The following is a 15,778-nucleotide window of genomic DNA, read 5'->3' as shown; positions in this document are numbered from 1 at the left end:
GGTATGTCTAAAAGAACAGAAGGAAGCCAGTGTCTTAGTATTCAAAACAGGATCTGGTGTTTGTGTAGAAAAAAAGTTTCATCTCATAAATAATGTGACCTTCAGCTGAAAAAACAGAAGTCAGGTACATATAATGCAATTAGGAACTATCTCATTAAAAAATAGATTTATTTTCATTTTATGGGTTTGTATATTTTCCCAGCATGTCTGTGTTCCCCCATGCATACAGCACACACAGAAGCTAGAGGAGGTCCTTGGATCCCCTGAAACTGGAGTTATAGATGGTTGTGAGTTGCCACATGTATGATAGGAACCAAACCTGGGTCCTCTCTAAGAGTAGCAAGTGCTCTTAACTATTGAGCTGACTCTCTGGCGCCCACACATCTCAGCTTTTAGGAACAAAACATTTCTGTAATAAAAATTTTAAGCCGTTGAGTGTTTTCCAAATTTCCACATCTTTTTTTTTTTTTTTGTTTTGTTTTGTTTTTCGAGACAGGGTTTCTCTGTGGCTTTGAAGCCTGTCCTGGAACTAGCTCTTGTAGACCAGGCTGGTCTCGAACTCCCAGAGATCCGCCTGCCTCTGCTCCCCAGTGCTGGGATTAAAGGCGTGCGCCACCATCGCCCGGCTTAATTTCGCACATCTTGCTTATGCTTCTTTCCTTCTTGTCAATCCTCTCCTGGTCTTTCCATCTCCCCTCTAGCAAGGGTTCTTCTTGTTGTTTTGAGAGAAGGTCTAATTATGTAGCCAAAGCTGGTCTTGAACTCATGATTCTGCCTCAGCCTCCCAAGAATCACTTGGCACGTTCCGCTACACCCGGGGTCTGCTATTTGCTTTATTAAGCCTATGCAAGCCAACAATCCTTAGAAATATTAATTCCCCGGATTTTATTCTTTTGTTTTACTGTTTAACAACAGCCTGCTTTCCTTACAGAGCCTTTTATTTGCTCATTTATTTATCTAATTAGAGACAGAAGGTTGCCATGTAGTGCAGGCTTTCCTCCTGCTGAGGGCTCCTGAGGGCTGGGATAGCAGGTGTGTTACCATGAGGCTTGTCGTCAAAGGCATACCTTTTAATTTCTGATATTTTTTACTTTGTTAGTTGATATTTGTCTTTTTTTTTAAAAAAGTGTTTCAAAGTGATCATGCTGAAAAATAAAAACTTGTGATGTTTATTACCATTTCTGATTTTAACCAGTCTACTTCACTCCATCTTGTCCTCTCTCTCTCTCTCTCTCTCTCTCTCTCTCTGACTTGTGGTCTTCTGGGGGGGAGAGAGAGATGGTTTCGGAACAGAGACGGGGAAGGCAGGACACTGGTTGCCTTTGAATCTATTTCTCCCCGAAGTGAGGGTGGAGGCAGAAGTTTCTTTGGTCGTTAGAGCTTTTGTGATTTGAAAGTATTCCATCACTGGGGATCAGGGTGGAGGTGGCTAGGCCTCTCTCCAACTTCTTAGCAACATTTCCTTTAATGGAAACAACTGTTTCTGTCTCTGCTCTAAAGTCCGTTTCCACTGACGGGACAGTCGGTAATGTCCTGCCTGCACAGCAGGGAAATGTGGCCCAGCCTCTAGTGCACAGTGGCTGTAGGCACTGATCTGCCCCGGCGCCCAAGAGCGAGGACAGTCTGCAGCCCAAAGGGCGTGGGAAAGCTCAGTTCACTTCACAAAGGCCAAGAGTTTCATTAATTGGCATTCGAAAACTGTAGGAGAAACTATCTTGGGTCTTCTGTGAGAGCATTAAGTGTTCTTAACCTCGGAGCCAATGCTGCAGCTCCCGTTACAGAATCTTCACACTTACCAGTTGTCATGAGTATAAGACACTTGATTATGACAGTATCAGTGACATCAGCAGAGAAGCTACAAACACATACACACACCTTTATATATAGATTAATATACATATTGATAAGTACTATACATAAGTAAACCTGACACACCAAAACTTGAGGTTTGAAAAGAATAACTGTCATATAATTTAAATAGATTTAATTCACTGAAGGATATTGGGCTGTATCAAGTTTACTGACACTGATTTATTTATAAAATCTTAGTTCATACAGCAGTGTGGTGGTGGCACATGCCTTTAATTCCAACACTTGGGAGGCAAAGGCAAGTGGCTCTCTGTGAGTTCTAGGCCAGCCTGGTCTACAGAGTGAGTTCCAGGACAGCCAGGGCAACACAGAGAAACTCTGTCTCAAAAACCCAACAAAACAAAACCTTAGGTGGTGTGGTGGCAGAGTTGCTCGTCTAGCATGTGTGAGACCATGGATTTGAGTCCCAGCGCTGCAACCACAAACAAGCAAGCAAACAAAAAACTAGATTTACACACCAGTCACGGTTATGCACACCGTTAGTCCTAGCATTTGGGAGGCAGAGGCAGGCATGCCTCTATCAGTTTTGAGGCCAGCATGGTCTAAAGAACGACTTCCAGGACAAGCAGGACTATACAGCGAGACTCTATATCAAAATGAAACCAAAACAAAGAACAAAACCCCCTAAAACTAGACTTACATCTAAAGATAGTCATTCTAATAGCTAATCTAAAATTTAAAATAATTTTCAAGGGTTGAAAAAATAGTATGTGTTAACTTTAGTCCAATTTCCTAACAATTGATACCTACAAGTGAAAGCTAGGGATGTGTCTTATTGGTTACCACAGAGCAGTGGCTCTCAACCTTCCTAACGTTGCGACCTTTAATACAGTTCCTCATGTTGTGGTGACCCAAACATAGAATTATTTTCATTGCTACTTCATAACTATAGTTTTGCTGATGTTATGAATTGTAATGTAAATATCTGACACGTGACCCCTATGAAAGGGTTGCGACCCACAGGTTAAGGACCATTGTTAAGGAATAATACAACAGCAACAACTCAGTCACCAAGCCAACTTGAAAATCTGGGTCAAGATGTTAGAATATACATTTAATTCTCATCCCTCTGAAAAATCTTATTAAGAAAAAAAGGAACCATTTATTTATTTGTATGTGTGTGTCTGTGTGCGTGTCTACCTGTCTGTACGTGCATGTCTGCATGTGGAAGGCTGAGAACTGGCGGGAGCTGGAACTCCCCTCCCACAATGTGGGTCCTAGAAAAAGAATTGAGGTTGTCAGGCATGGCAGTGAGGGCCTTTACATGCTGAGCCTTCCTGTCACCTCCAGTGGACTAAAAGTAAGAACTAAAAGTAGATTAGACTGGGCCTGATAGGACATGTCTTTTTTTCTTGCTACTCAGGAAACTGAGGCAGGAGGATCAGAGTCAGAGGGCAGCCTGAACACAATGCTAGGAGCCCATGCCTCTCCTTCTCTGCCAAAAGGATACAACAGAATGTAAACAGAGAAGCACGTGACTGATACAACTAATTTTCTCTTAAAAAAAGAAAAAAATCTGCCTTAATTAGTAGGCTAGTCTTGAAACTTTCAATACTCAAACCTTTGAATCAAACGAGATATCAAATCCTGAGCTTTGCCCACGCCAGGAAAGCTGCATCCTTTCCCTCAAATGAACCTCTGGGCTCGCAGCGCGAGGCACCCAGCACACTTGAGTGGGTCAGTGAGATTGGTCTGTGCCTGCTTCACCAGGCAGAGCGCCGGGAATGTGAGTGAAGGAGCTCTTGAGTATGTCTCCCCCTTTAATCTCTAGCCAAAACTACGAGGCAACTTCAGCTGTCACTGAGCTACAAGAACTCTTGAGCTGGCCCTTGGTCTTTCTTCATTTCTATCACCTAAGTATTCAGCTAAAAATGAGGTCACTATCAACAACTCCATAGAACTTTAGAGTCGTTTCTGGGCCTTTTAATGAGTCATCTCCCACAGGAGTGTCCCTCCTTTGTTCCTGTCCACAATAAATCTCAGGACCAAGCGTCTGATTTTAACTGTCAAGTATTGTTCAGTCTGTCTTTTCATTGCCGCTCTCTCCAACATTCTAAGAATAAGAACACTGGCTTCCTAGAAAAGCTACAGCAATTACACACAATTTGGACGTAAACAGTCTTATTTTCAAGTCTTAAGATGTATGAGCCTGGAAAACTTTGCAAAAAAACCGTATTAAATCTCCGGTACGCTTGCATTTCAATTACTGCAAGACTGCGAGTGTCTAAGTAGGCCATATCAGCCACACCATACAGGAAATTATATCCCAGGAAAGCTCTGCTTTAAAAATAGGCAAAGGAAGACAGGAACGCTGCCAAAATCTACAGCGCTCTCCATTTGTTTTGATTTGCACACGGCATCTGTTTTATCAGGTGCAACCTGCCACTTGCAGGCTTTGGGGGAAGGGCAGCAGTTAGGGTGGGAAAAGTAAGTGAGCCTAAAATGTTTGCTTTTAGAAAATGCGTTTGAAGTAGGTATCAGCAGAATTTAGGTCAGGACTAAGTATCACAAAGACACTGGGACTGGGGATAAGTGTTGAGAAGGAATAGGCTTGCACATGCCCTAACCCAGCAGCACCCAAACCGAGGAACCAGATCGGTCCACCTAGGAACACACAAGCTCTTGCAAGCACAATTTAGCATTTTGCAGGCACTGAGAAGTCAGCTTTTCTGTCACACAAGTTCATTTATTCAAAAGTTCTGACGAGTTACTGTATACCAGCTAGGTACAGAATAGTACAACTGAAGTAACAAAACCGTTCCCTGAGGTGCTTATTCCAGTTGGAGACAGACATTAAGGGATATAGCACCAGGTCGTATAAACAGGTACTGAGGTTATAACAGAGAAATGTAAATAAGGTTAACACTACCAGGAAACATCCACACAAAGAGAAAAGTGAATTGGACAGGATTCCTTCCCAGTTTAAACAGATAGCTATGTTTGGTAAAATTCAGGTAAACACAAGAACACTGTATCAAGTCCCCTACATCCCCATAAGGAAATACTTAAAGGACTGTTAGAACTTTAAAAAAATTTTACAGGACTTCTCATTATTACGACTACTACTACTATTATTGTTGTTGCTGCTGTTTTTTCGAGATAGGTTTTCTCTGTAGTTCTGGAACTTACTCTGTAGACCAGGCTGGCCCTGAACTCAAGAGATCCACCTGCTTCTGCCTCCTGAGTGCTGGGATTAAAGATGTGCACCACCACTGCCCGGTTCTCTATTAAATTATTTTTTAACCTCTCAGTTCACAGTTGATTAAAGCAAGGACTACCTCACTGTCCTTGCTTTAAAAACAGCCAAATTGCTGTGGCCACCAAAGTGTAATCAATCACAAGAATATTCAGTGAGAGCAGCCTCAATGTTTCTGTGAAGCTAGACTATCAGACTATCACCTATGTTTTAAAACAAAATTAAACCGATTTATTTACATGATTTTATGTGGATGGATGTTTTATCTGTATGTGTGTGCACCATATGTGCCTGATACTCTGGGAGCTCACAGGAAGGTATCGATCCTCTGGAACTGGAATTAGGGATGTGAGATGCCAGATGGCTGTGGGAAGAGAACTGAGGTCATTTCCAAGGGCAAGTGCTTTAAACCACTGAGTCATCTCCCTAGCCCCATTGCCCATGTTGTAATAGGAGCATTGTAGGGGCTGGGTGTGGTGTGAATGTCTTTAATCCTAGCCCGTGGGAGGCAGAGGCAGGTGGATCTCTATAAGTTTGAGGCCAGTTAAGTATACACAGAAAGATCCAGGAAAGCCAGAACTACACAGAGACTGTTTCAAAAACAACAAAACAATAACAATAACAACAAGCACAACAACAATAGAATAAAGGAAGCATTGTGGAACTGATTGAACAGAATACTAGCAACCAAAATGCCTTGGTGTGGTACCAATGCTGCATCCCAAGGGCAGGTGAACTGACAGTAAGAATGAGTAGGGATATTACTACTGGGGTTGACAGAATCCTGCTTCCTTCCCTTGGAAAAGGTCCATGTTTTAATTCTGAGAAAGTAAGTATGTTAAGTTATACGATAAAGAGAAAACAAGGAGGCAGACAGAATTAAGGCCAAACTTCGGACAACCTTGAGGGGTGGGCCCAGTCATTCATAAAAGACCTTACAAGAGGAAGGAGGAGGCAGAAGGCCAACAGCCCAGTGCTGGCAGCATCCAAAGATCTCAGCCCTGAGCTGTTGGCTGTAAAGACACAGGGACTGAGCCTGAAGCCAAGGAATGTGGGCAGCTTCCAACTCGGAATGATGCGGATCTTCCATCAGATCAGAGTCTCCAGAGGGAACACAGCCAGGTGGACACGTTTTAAATTTCTGAACTCCAGGGATGTTTGAGAATAAACATTTTGTGACTTTATATCTAGAACAGTGTGGTAACTGGGAGGAGCAGAAAGCAGGCATGGTACTCTGAGATGCATGGGGAATAATGAGCTGTACATGCGTCGCTCTAAGGAGCACACACAACACCTCATACTTGGTTTCTCAGAGCCTTGCTGTTAGGTAAGTGGGTCCCTGGGAGGTCTACAGTCTTCTTAAATTCCCTCTCTCCTGGGTCAGTGCCTGTCCAGTTTTGATTTTAGCACTCAGTGTATTTTCAAAGTAGACTTGATTACAAAACGATCAATGATTAAACCTGACCCAAAAGAAAGCCAAACTGATGCATAGCGAAAGTGGACTAATCTTTTTTTTTAATTATTAGATCAACATCTAAATAAATAAAATTTTCTTCTTTTTTTAAGCATTCATTTACAAATAGAGGTGATTTATTTATACTTAATACTTTTATATTCTTATTGCTGTCCATTTAGGTTGCTTGCATATCTGTTTGCCTGTGTGTATATATGATCTGTCTGTCTGTCTGTCTGTCTGTCTGTATCTATCTATCTATCTATCTATCTATCTGGGACAGGCTGTCTTCTGTCTGTCTGTCTGTCTATCTACCATCTGTCTATCTATCTCTGTGTATCTATCTATCTATCTATCTATCTATCTATCTATCTATCGTCTGTCTATCTACCTACTCCCCTGTCTACTTGTCAATCTATTGATCTGGACAGGGCATCAATCTGTCTACCTACCTATCTTCCATTTGGGACAGTATTTCTTTATTCTGTAGTTCAGGCTAACCTCAAGTCCTCAGTGATCCTCCTGCCCCATCCTCCCAAGTGCAAGCATGTCTACACTTGGCCCTGGAATGCTTTAGAGGTGACATGAGTGCCCAGCTGAAAGGCCTACCGTCCGGTTCTTCAACTGCACGGTCACTAGAGTAAGAAAAGCCCACTGAATGGACACTGCCTTATTAAAGTCTGGCCGGCAGGACACTCCATGGCTCGTATTTTCATGCCATTTTAGAGATTATGGGTCATGCATATCTTTTTACCATTGGAAAGAGAATTCCAAGTAAAGAATCTCACAGTAGAACAGTGTTGTCTAGGGAACTGTGCAAGGCTGTGGTATGCTTGGCTAAAAGCATTAAATTGACGTTATTTCACGAAAAGCACTAAGTTGGTAGCATTTCATGTCTATGGAAACAAATAACAACTCTGGTGGTGTATTTCCCATGTCTCTGATGGGTTCAACATCTTTGTTTTACTAGTGGCTTGATTTCATTTTATTTTTACAAAAGTAATGGTAAATAACTCCCAGGAGAAACAAAGCAAAATCGCTCTACCCTCGGCACCACAGACACACAAAACAAACACAACCAAGCAGGGCCTTCACCGCAGGCAGCTTGAGAGGCGATGTAAATGGAAAGCAAGTGTTGTTTTAAAAACTAACATACGCCAGCACTATAACACAGTACTTGAAATATTTATTACAGCATATATTGAAATATGTCCCTTCAAGCCACGTATAAAATGAATTTAAATTAGTATGACTTAATATGCTTCCATGTCTTAAGACTACTTTCCCAATCCTAGATCCAAGAGATCTGTATCATAAAAGGATTTAAAATGTCCAGAGTGCACCCAAGTAACTTCTCCACCTCTCATAAATGTATTTCACCATTATAACTGGGATGTGTGGGTCTATGCATACATACACTTCATTACAAAAATTGGCCTTATATGAAAGAGAAAAATGACTATAAAAGTTCAATAGGTTAATTGCCAAAGTTCCAGCCAGTGCTCTATGCAAACTTAAATACCTGGAAACAGACTCTCAAGAAGAATCAAGATTGGATTTCTATCTTTGTGATCACTTGAAGAGTTAGATGACAGGCCTGCCAACCAAGGTCCCTTACAAAGAACCACAGTTATACACCTCCAAGAGCCCAAAACAGGCACTTAAGCAGATGCTCATCCGGGCATGTTTGTGCCAGCATTATTCATAACAGCCAAAAGACAGAAGCAGAACAATCGAAATGTCTGTCAGCGCACGAGCAGATAAACAACCCATTGTTTGGGTTACCAGTACAATGGAGCATTGTTCCGGCCATCAAGAGGAATGAAGCACTGAAACATGTGAAAACATGGATGAACCTGAAACACATTATGGCAGGCAAAAGAAGCCAAACACAAAAGGTCACTTATGGCAGGATTCTGTTTATGGGACTGTCTCCAGCAGGAAGGCGTGGGGGAGGAGCACCGGCCTAATGAGCCTGGTTTCTCTTCAGACGGAGAGAGCTGGCAGGAGATGGATGGTGTCTGCTGTCTGCACAGCACTATGCAAGTACTAAATGCAACTGGATGGCCTGGATGGCTCATTGGGAAATGACGTTCTGGCTCCTGAGTGTCACCCCATTTATTATTGGTGTGAGTTATATCAGTACTGTCTGTTAGTCTCTTTTCCTTAACTGCCCAGGGTATACTATTGTTATTCTCTGGAAATGTGCTCCAACGAAATAGGAAGCTACGCCAGGGCTCACAGGTAAGAGAGTGCTAGCTGGCAAGTGGGAGGACATGAGTTCAGAGCCCCCAGACAACAAAAAATTCTGGGCACTATGGTACATGCTTGTAACCCTGGGATGGGGAAGACTAGGATGGATGGAGATCCTGGGCTCTTTGGCTCCCTAGCTTGATTGAACCAGTTAGCTTCAAGTTCCTAGATAAAAAGGGAATACATTCTACATACCTCTGGCCTCCATATAGGCGGGCACTAAGGTGTGCTCCCATGCACGTGAACACACACACACACACACACAAACGTGCGCGCAAAGCAAAAAAAGCCACAACAAAAAAACAAAACGTTGTAAAGTTTGCTTCGAGCCTGCCATTGAAGAGGAGGTTTTGTGCAGTAAGACATACTCTCAGTGTATCTGTAAAATCACAAGACTAGAAAACGATAGCCTGTCCTCAAAAGCTGCAAACAAACAAGCAGGCACACAGACCTTGGTCCACGGTGACTCAGACTGTCAGGTGCAGCCCATCACTCCTTCACGTGCCAGCGCTCAGCCAAGGCTATCTGAGGCTCTGGTGTCAGCTGTTTTCAAAGTCAGCTTTTAAACATGATTATTTTCATAACAACACTCCTATCACCTTTTGGCCCCAAACATCCATCCAGCTCTCTAAAAAGGCAGCAGTTCCCCAGGGTTTGTGTACTGCTGCCATGCTAAAGGAGAATCACGGAAATCTACTTACATATTCCTTGACATTTTTCGTCTTCACAGCTTTGTAGGAGTAGTACGCCGGATAGAGCATTCCAAACACCAGCCTGGAAGGAAAGGGGTGGATTAATTCAACACGGAAGGCTTCTAACAGCTCTAGACTTAACTCAGGAAACACGTGACGATGGTGAATTAATGTGTCTATAAGTAGTGATATTTCATTTACATTTTAATAAATAAAGCTTGCCTCAAGATCAGAATGCAAAACAGCCACACTAGTTAGCCATAGAGGCCAGGCGGTGGTGGTGCATGCCTTTAATTCCAGCCCTAGAGAAGATTATAAGGTGGGATGAGACGGGAACTCACCCTCTTTTCAGTCTGAAGATTTCATAGAGGTAAGAGCTCTCTAGTGGTTGGCTGCTTTGCTTTTCTGATCTTCAGGTCGAATCCTATTATCTGTCTCTGTTTTTATTAGTTGTGCTACACTATAAGGTCATACAGAAACCAAACCTACTCTGAGAAACAAATTTCAAACATATTCTTACATAAAAAAGAGTATATTAGTACTTTAGACAGCAGCTTTATGGCAATGAAGCTTTTGTCTTTTGAAAAACACAGCCAACCAACCAACCAAACAAACAAACAAAAACCAAAAAAAAAAAAAAAAAAACCCTCCAAACTTTTAAGGTATCCTTTTTTCATTACCAAACAAGCTTCATTTTTCTTTTCCTAAAGACTACAAAATAAAAAATAATAGGAAATCAAAAATAAACATTGTCCCAACTCTACCCGTTGTAGACAACCCCAAATAAATTTTAAAAATTATAATACAAAGATCCTATTCTTCCATTAGATAGCAAACTCAACACACAGACACACACAGACACACAGACACACAGACACACACACACAAATATATTGTGGTTAAAAAAAACCCTCAAAGTTTCACTCTCCAAATTACCATCCTGAGCAGCTGACTTCTACACATGACACGGCTGTGAAGTGGTACTCAATATTGCTATGATATACATTACAATAACTCTGAGCATGGGGAGAGGGATGGACCTGGGAGGAATCAAGAGGCAGAAGTGTGTGTGAGGGTGACAGGATCAAAATACATTATATACATGTATAGGAAATTCTCAAATACATATTAAATACAACTCTAAGCATTTATAAAATTACTTTAAATCACCAATAGGACTCGAATGTATATTCATTCATTCACTGTTTTTCAAGACAGGGTTTCTCTGTATAACAGTTCTGGATGTCCTGGAACTCACTCTATAGACCAGGCTGGCCTTGAACTCACAGAGAGCCCTCTGCCTCCCAAGTGCTGGGATTAAAAGCATGCGTCACTACTACCTGGCTTTGGATACATTTATTAACACCAGCACACAAATAAAGGATAGGAAGACACGTCACAACAGAACAGGGCTTACAGTTAATTTTTGTGTTTTAGATGGAATGTACGTCCTCAAATGTCACTCGACAGTACTATCCCCAAGGTCGCAGATTCCCACAATATTTATACACTTTGGTTTCTCTCTGAGCATTGCTATTGCAGATAATAACACTGTGGGAAACAGTTCTCTGAAATTACCCTTCCAGAAGTAGCTTTCACCTACTTCAGCATCCCTCCAGAAAGATCGCTTCATTATGTTCCTACATATTCAAGTCATGCTTGATTAAAAATAGGCCATAAAAATAAGAAAATAATAATAACAGTAAATCTGATTTTTTTCAAGTGTTTACTAGCATTTTATTTTCTTTACCCGAGATAGGGTTTTTCTGTGTAGCCCTGGCTGTCCTGGAACTAGCTCTGTGGGTCAGACTGGCCTTGAATTCAGAGATCCCACCAGTGTGCCACCATTGCCTCAAATTATCTCTATTGTTTTAAACGGTTGTTTTAGTTTGTAAGTTTTTCAGAAAAGTTAGAAAGTATATAGATAATTCCTATATATCCCACGCACAGTTCCCCATCATTATCTTACACCGGGAACATATACCTCAGCCCGGGCTTCCTTTGGACGCCCTCTGCTCCAGGCACCCAGCCGTACAACAGAGGGTACTCACATGTCTTTACAGTTTTCTTTGGCCTGTACATTTCCTACTTTCCTTGATCTTAAGGTCACTGTGACAGCTCTGAGTATTGGTTAAGTATTCGTAAGATATTCCTCTATTCAAGTTTGATGTTTTTTTTTTTTCATGATTAGCCAGAGATATGGGTTTTGTGAAAGAGACTACAGAGGCTAGGTTTCATTGTTATCATATTATATCAAGGGTGCATATTATCAACAGAAATCATTAGTGTGTATGTTAACCTTGATCAGTAGGCAACGGCACACATCTTTAATCCCAGTAGCTGGACTAGTTTGTCATAGAAACCAGGCGGTAGTGGTACACGCCCTTAATCCCAGACCTAGAGAGGATTTTAAAAGAGGAGGAGACAGCTCTCAAACTCAGTCTCATTCCGAGATTCCTGGAGGCAGGATCACCATTTCAGACTGAGGTAGAGGGGTAAGAGCCAGTGGCTGGCTGTTTTGTTTTTCTAACCTTTAGGTTGAACCCCAATTTCTGTCTCTGAGTTTTTAATTAATCGTGCTTCAGTAACACAGAGAAACCCTGTCTTAAAAAACAAACAAACAAACAGATGGAGGTCTTGCTATGTGGCCCAGGCTGGTACACAGCAAGCAACTGAGCTTGCAGTCTTGAGCCTCTGCCTCTGACTCCCAAGGGCTGGCATTAGACGAGTGCTATCAAGCCTGGCTCAGACAGATGGCTGCTGTTCTTTATTCTTAAAGACTTATTTTATATCTAAGCACGTGCATGTGTGTGTAGGTGTATAGGAGTGAAAGTGTCCACTCAAGTCAGGAAAAGACACCAGGCACTGGGCACTCTAGAGCTGGACTGACAGAAATTGTGAGCTACCTGACAGGGGTGCTGGGAATTTGGGCCCTCTGCTAGAGCATAACATGGCTCTACTATTGAGCCATCTCTCCAGCCTGCCTTTCTTTTTCTCTTGTGATGCTGTGGATTGAACCTGAGGCCTTTTGCAAGTGTCCCATTATTGAGCTATATAGTCCTGTGGCTAGATCTTTCTTTCTCTGGGTAAATATTTACATCTCTATTTTTAGCTCCCTCGCAGCTTTTATATGTATTTATTTTGAGCCGGGTGCTTTCCTGGTGGTTTCCTTAGGCCTTGGTTTGTGGCTTTATGTCCCCAGGTCGGAAGAGAAATGGCAGGTTCTCTCCTGTTGGGGATTTTTTTCTTCAGCAACTGGAAGCCACACCCCTGAGAATTTCTGCCTCACCCAGCAACAGAACCCCGTGATTGTCACCTACCAGTCGTACAGACCTCGTCTGTGGTTCTGGGACTTTTAGCTGTGCCAGAGTCCAGGGCTTTTAGTTTAGCAACAAACCTACAAAGTGGACCCAAGTATAAAACAGAGCTCGATTCCCAGGGGTCCATGTGCAGATCCTCACTGTTCCCACGAGGCACACACCTGCAAATTACCAGCACAGCTGTCTTTCCCACAGTCGCAGAGACATGTTTAACCCATGTTGTATTTCTCTTCAGACAGTGCACACTATCACGGTGTTATCTTTCTCATTGCCACATAGTTCAGTGTCACCAAACTGGAGCTTAATGCGGCAGTCTTGCTGCCTCTCTATGGGTCTGTCACCTCCTGCCCCTAGACCTTACGTACAATGCGTTCCCGGGCCTGTGGGCTCTTCCCTGGTGAGAGCAGATGCACCTACTTTTCCTGCTATGTTTTCAAGCTCATACTCAGGGCCAGAAAGATAGCTTAGTAAGTAAAGGCACTTGTCACCAAGCCTGAATTCAATCCCTGAACCTAAGTACAAAGAAAGACCTGACTTCAACAAGTGTTCTCTTACCTCCACACTCTCACTGTGACTCACACACACACACACACACGGATACATATACAGACACACACAGACATACCACCACCACCACCACCACCAATCTCATGGCTAGGGTTCATGCCACCCAGCTGACATTCGGACCAGTCCCAGTACACTCCTGTGTGCTGGCAGGTTAGTTTCTGATGGACCTGCTGCACCACTGTGCTCCAGGATGTCATTAGCTGGCTGCCCCAATCCCTTGCTGATCAGCCTCTGTGGGGACTCTTCAAAATATAATTTGGAAATCACTGCCTCGTACAAACCATCTGTTCCACTGTGGACCCTCACTATGCCTCTTAAGCTTCTATGGGTTCCTGCCTGGGGTTCATCCTTCTCTAACTTTGTCTTCCCAGATTTCTTTTTTTTTTTTCTGTTTTGTTCTTGCCTGATTATGTCACGCAATTCCCCCCAAGCTCTCATCTTCTTATATGGAACATCTGAATCACGGTCACTCTGAATTTTACAGAAATCTTAGTCTGCCTTAGTCATCCTGTTTTGGTATGATAATTTTAGATGGCTTAATGCATTATTTAGTATATAATTGGTTTCCAAAACAGATACTTTTCTCAAATATAGTAAAATTTGGTGTTAGTTGATTCTTCGCATACAGGTGCTTTGCCCTTATTTAATTTTGTTTGTTTGAGACAGAGTCTCCTTATGTAAACCAGGTTGTCCTTTAAGCCAGATATCCTCTTCTCTGTGAGTGCTGGGATTAAAGGGAACTGATTTGTCCTTATTTTTAAATCTCTACATTGAACAGAGAAAAAAAAAATCAAACAAGTAGATGATCCCTAATGCTTTTCTCCTCATTGCTCCTCATTTGCAACTTGGGAAAAAAGAGGAAGTATCTTTTTATAAGTAGTGGGGTGGGCTTTAGGGACTGAGTCTTTATTAATCTGGCAAGTTATTACTGTTCAATGTGGACATTGCTGGGTAACTAATCTATTAGTCACATTAGCGATGCTTTCTAGGGGCTGATTTTGAGGGAGGTGTTGCCCTTCAGTGGGGTCTACTGTGAATGTTTGTAACCAGGAGGTCGGGCATGGAGCCAAGGAGGGCAGTTATAAAACGAAACAGTGTTTTAGGAGGCCACCTACAAGATCCACTTAAGCTTTATAAAGGGAATATTTAACTCCAGATAAAATCCAGCTAGAAATTTGAATTGTTTTGAAAGTTATACGGGCAGAAAGAAATACTTACTCATTTCCTCTTCATCCTGTTTCCACCCAAAGAGAGAGAACTTGGTCAAAAAAACTGAGGATAGCCTACACTTCTAGTAAAGCAAAGTGGCTCCTTGAATTGTATGAATAGAAAAATGGACATGGTTAAATACCCCCCTCTCTCTCTGAACACCAATATATTTAACTTACCAGAAATATATGAGAATACACATTGAATTGAAAGAACTGTTATTCCTAGCTATCCAGGGTGGTATATACTTGTATTCTTACTGAAAGTTTGAGGTCAGTCTGGGCTACCAGTCTCAAAAAAACAAAACAAAACAAAAAAACAACAACAAAAAACAAAACAAAACAAAAAGAAAACCCACAACAGAACAACCAAACCAGCCAAACAAACAGGTATGAAAATAATTTTGAGATTAAAGCTATGTATGTGCGTGTTTTGCCTGTGTGTATGTATGTGTACCATGTGCATGTCAGATGCCCTGAGAGCACAGAAGAGGATGTTAGATTCTCTTGGGGGTGCAGTTAAGACTTGGTTGTGAGCTGACATGTGGGTGCTGGGAATTGAACCCAGGTCGTCTGCAAGAGCAACAAGGGCTCTTAAGTGCCAAACCAAGTTTCCAGCCCCCAAAGAAGTAGTTTTTAAAACAAGATAAACAGGGTCTGGAGAGATAGTTCAGTGGTTATGAGCATTGGTTGCTCTTGCAAGAGGACCCAGGATTAGTTCCCAGCAGCCACATGGCTCCAGTTCTAGGAGATCTGCCACATTCTTCTGGCCTCCATGGGCACCAGGCATACAAGTGGTATACATAATCAGGCAGGAAAATACTCATACATATTAAATAAAATAAAATAAATCTGAAATAATCTGAGGAGTAGGATAAATATATGGATTAAATAGTCATATAGTCACGTCTAAAAAAAGAGACCAATAAATATCACATATAACAGTTGCCTTCATCATTACATTCCATAATCTGACACTATAAAAATTTTGAGCCACAGACTGTTAAAACATATATAACACATAGTTAATCTAATAAGCCTACATATTTTCAATGTATATTTCTTGACAAATTCTTATTTCACTCCTTTCAGAATCAAACAAACACATGGTTTCTTATTAAAGGACCAAACTAAACAAAAAAGGAAACCTCACTGAGACTAGAAATGAACTAAAACAGGAGAAGTAATGCCAAATAAATGAAATCAACTAGAGTATCAAA

At 41.8% G+C, this 15,778-nt stretch overlaps 1 protein-coding gene across 2 annotated transcripts in view; it reads right to left on the bottom strand.

Annotated features, from left to right (window-relative positions):
- The window catches only part of Reep3 (receptor accessory protein 3), a 75,546-nt gene that overhangs the window by 36,104 nt on the left and 23,664 nt on the right, over nt 1–15,778 (bottom strand). For both annotated transcript variants that reach the window (XM_041655886.1, XM_041655887.1), the window contains one exon: nt 9,473–9,545. In XM_041655886.1, the coding sequence (XP_041511820.1) occupies nt 9,473–9,545 (73 nt within the window). The remainder of the gene's footprint in view (nt 1–9,472; nt 9,546–15,778) is intronic.

The sequence above is a fragment of the Microtus oregoni genome, unplaced genomic scaffold (assembly GCF_018167655.1).
Source record: "Microtus oregoni isolate MIOR12 unplaced genomic scaffold, Mior012 000007F_ref0000211, whole genome shotgun sequence".
Classification (NCBI taxonomy): domain Eukaryota; kingdom Metazoa; phylum Chordata; class Mammalia; order Rodentia; family Cricetidae; genus Microtus; species Microtus oregoni.
The sequence above is the reverse complement of the archived record's forward strand: the minus strand, read 5'-3'. Positions and strand labels throughout refer to the sequence as shown.